Source organism: Eimeria mitis, genomic scaffold, assembly GCF_000499745.2.
Source record: "Eimeria mitis Houghton genomic scaffold, Emh_scaff1964, whole genome shotgun sequence".
In the NCBI taxonomy this organism is placed as follows: Eukaryota; Apicomplexa; class Conoidasida; order Eucoccidiorida; family Eimeriidae; genus Eimeria; species Eimeria mitis.
In genome coordinates, this window is record NW_013570288.1 from 3,379 (window position 1) to 6,976 (window position 3,598).

Genomic DNA, 3,598 nt, shown 5'->3' on the forward strand with positions numbered 1-3,598 from the left:
AACTCTTCCCCTTCTGTCTGCTGCAAGAGAGGATCGTTCCTCCCGCTGCTGCTGCTGCTGCTGCAGTTGCTGCTGCTGCTTCTGCTGCAGCTGCTAGTGTATAGGCAGAGACAATGACCCTTAGAAAACGCAAAGGAGACAGTCCCTAGGGGGCCCCCTGCTGCAGCAAAAGAACGCTTGCTGTCTCCGCAGGGCAGCTGCAGCATGGGGGCCCCCTGAGTGAAGGAGAAGGCACAGAGTTCGCTGCCTCTGACACCAACAGCCACGTGCTGCTGCAGCAGCACGAAACCATCATCTTCCTGCTGCTGCTGCTGCTGCAGCCAGGGGCCCCCCGACCCAGCGAGGCCCCCCTGAGGGAGCAAACAAACAAAGCTGCTGATCTGTGACACTCTGACTGCATGCAGCTGCTGAATATACACTTGCTGGTGCACCCACAACTCGCTGCTGCTGCTGCTGCTGCTGTTGCTGCTGTTGCTGCTGCTGCTGCTGTTGAGAGCAACACGAAGAATAAGGACCCGCCCGTCTCCGCCGCAGCAGAACGTGAAGCCCCCGCAGCAGCTGAGGGCGCAGACGCGTCTCCTGGGGTGTATCTCCACTAGCGGCTGCTGCACTGCAGCACGAGGAGAGGCCCAATCCCAGTACTGCCCCCGGTGTGGCTGCTGCTGCTCCGCTGCTGCTGCTGCTGCTGCTGCTGCAGGGACTTGCAGAAGCACCACATGGAGAGTCCCGTGTTCATCACCCAGCAGAAAGACTGCAGACAAGACAGAAGAAACCTTGAGCTGCTGCGGTGTTGTCTGAGACACCAGAGCGATGCAGCACATCACCCTGTTCGTCGTGCGGCTGCTGCTGCTGCTGCTGCTGCTGCTGCTACTGCTGCAAGGCGCAGCAGGTGGGCCCTTCCGGTACCGCGGCAGGCACACAGTGGCCAGCTGCTGCAGCTGCAGGGCACAGCCAGCATCATCAGATGCAGCAGCAGCAGCAGCAGCAGGTGCAGCAGCAGCAGGTACAGCAGCAGCAGGGGTCCCAGGGTGCTGCTGCTGCTGCTGTCTCCAGCAGTAGAACTTCACGGCGCCTGTATGGGCCCCAGCGACAACAAAGCCAGCAGCAGCAGCTGCTGCAGCTTCAGAAGAGCTATCTAGGCCTGTCAGCTCCGCCCAGCTGCTGCTGCTGCTGCTGCTGCTGCGGGCCAGCGGCAGCAGCGTGCTGCTACAAGCAGCAGCAGCAGAAGAAGCAGCAGCAGCAGCAGAAGCAGCAGGTGGAGCTGAAAGAGGGCCCAGTGAAAAGACAGAAGAAGACGAAACACGAACTCCGCAGAAGGCCTCTGCTGTTGCCCATGCAGTGCCTTGTAACATGTTACACCCTCCCTGCTGCTGCTGCTGCTGCTGCTGCTGCTGCTGCTGCTGCTGCCGTAGACATGAGATGAGCCCCCTGATGGGCCGGAGGAGACACATGCGGATGCATCCATCTGCCCCCCCAAGAAGGAGACAGTCATCAACAACCCCTGTAGCTGTTATGGGAGAGGGGACGCAGCAGAGCAGCAACCAACGAAACGGTGTTTCTGCTGCTGCTGTTGCTGCTGCTGCTGCTGTTGCTGCTGCTGCTGTTGCTGCTGCGCAATGGGCAACGAGATAAACGTGGCCATAGTTTGTTGATATAATTAAATTGTCTCCTTCTGTCTCCTCGCAGCAGCAGAAGAAGACCTCTCTAATGAAGTCCTTGCTGCTGCCTCCTAGCCACCCACAACCCCCCTTGCACACTCCTGCTGCTGCTGCTGCTGCTGCTGCTGCTCTTGCTTCTGCTGCTGCTGCTGCAGAACTTTGTGGGGCATTAGCAGCAGAGGATGTCTCTGTCAAACCCCACGCGGCTGAAGTGTCTCCTGTCTCCCCCGTTGCTACTTCTTCAGGCCCCCCTGTAGCAGCAGCAGCAGCAGCAGCAGCAGCAGCAGCGTTTGCAGATGTTTCTGTTACTGTTGCATCTGCTGTTGTTTCTGTTGTTGTTTCTGCTGTTGCTGCTGCTGCTGCTGCTGCTGCTGTTGCTGCTGCTGCCACACGACAACTCCAAGTCCAGCTTTCTAAACCTGCAGTTGTCATTACGCCTTGGCCCGTGCTCTGTGTCCCCTGCTGCTGTTGCTGCTGCTGCTGNTCTGCATCTACGGCTGCTGCGTGTGTCCTTCGAGCAGCAGCATCTGCAGCAGCAGCAGCAGCAGCAGCAGGACTTGCAGCTGTGTTGAGTTGGGGAGGATTGCTCATCTGTTGTGTGTGTAGGTCCTGCAGCATCAGCAGCAGCTGCTTGCTGCTGCTGCTGAGGTGCTGCAGCAGGGCCCCACGCAGCGGCTTTAGTGCTTCAAGGGGCCACAGCTTGCTGCAGCCATCTTCTCCTCCAGAAGCAAAGACAGCAGCAGCAGCAGCAGCAGCAGCAGCAGCAGAATATATTTTACTTGCTGCTACGGAACGAACCCCACGGCCCCTATGCGCATCTAGGGTGTATAGGCAGGGGCCCCCCAAACACCAAACTCTAACGGTTGCATCCTCACCCCCTGACAGCAGCAGGAAACTGCAGCAAGCAGCCTGCAGCAGCAGCAGCTCCAACCTCTTGCTGCTGCTGTCTGGGGTGTATTGTCCCCTCTCCTGCTGCTGCGCCTGCTGCAGATGGTAGTACTGCTGCTCCTGTTGCTGCAGATGATCCTGCTGATGCTGTTTTTGCTGCTCCAGACGACTCTGCTTCTGCTGCAGCTGCTGCAGTAGCAGCAGCTGCTGCTGCTGCAGTTGCTGCTGCTGCAGCAGCTGCTGCTGCACCTTCAAGAGAGGCAAGATGCTGAGGAAGCAGACACTCCAGATGCGAGACTTGTGCCCTCGCAGCACGGAGACACATTTGTAAGAAAACGGAGAAAGGGGGGCCCCCCCAGCCACGGTGAGGGGCCCCCCAGCTACGATCGGGGGGCCCCCAGCAGTACCCTGCGCTTCAGGCTGTTTGCTGCTGAGCGCATGCAGCAGCTTTTCTACTGCTGCAACAACAGCTGCTGCCGTAGGTATTGGATGACCTCCTGTTACTGCTGCTGTCGCTGCTGCTGTTGCTGCTTCTGCTGCTGCTGCTGTTGCTGTTGCTGCTGCTGCTGCTGCAGTGGGCATGCGCAGCCACAGTCTTATTTCTCTATCGTCTGAGGCCGAGGCCAAGAGGGCCCCCTCAGCAGCAAACGCCAGAGAGAAGAGGCCCCCTCTGTGCCCTTTTAAGAGCTGGATAAGCACCAGAGAAGCAGCAGCAGCAGCAGCAGCAGCAGCAGCAGAACTGGTTGTTGTTGCTGCTGCTGCAGCTGCTGCTGTTTGGCTTGACCTCAGCAGCTCTGCTGCGTCAACTCGCAGCAGCCAAACAAACACCTCCGAGAAGGCAGTGCCTCCAGCTAGGAACAGCTGCAGCTGCTGCTGCTGTTGCTGCTGGTCCTTGCAACAGCAGCAGTTGCTGCTGCCGCAGCATCTGATGCTGCTGCTGCTACAGCAGCAGCGGCAGGAGGAGCAGCAGCAGCTGGTGCTAGTGCTGCAGCTGCAGCAGCTGCTACTGCAACTGCTGCATGTGCCTTCAGCCCCCGCAGACGGCAGCAGCA

General features: G+C 59.2%; 1 protein-coding gene across 1 annotated transcript in view; it reads right to left on the reverse strand.

Annotated features, from left to right (window-relative positions):
- EMH_0046550 (WD-repeat proein, putative) overlaps positions 1-3,598 on the reverse strand; it is a gene marked incomplete at both ends in the record, with an annotated part of 7,644 nt that overhangs the window by 3,089 nt on the left and 957 nt on the right. The window contains 3 exon segments of the mRNA XM_013496180.1: positions 1-90; positions 236-2,139; positions 2,143-3,343. Of these exon segments, the coding sequence (XP_013351634.1) occupies positions 1-90; positions 236-2,139; positions 2,143-3,343 (3,195 nt within the window).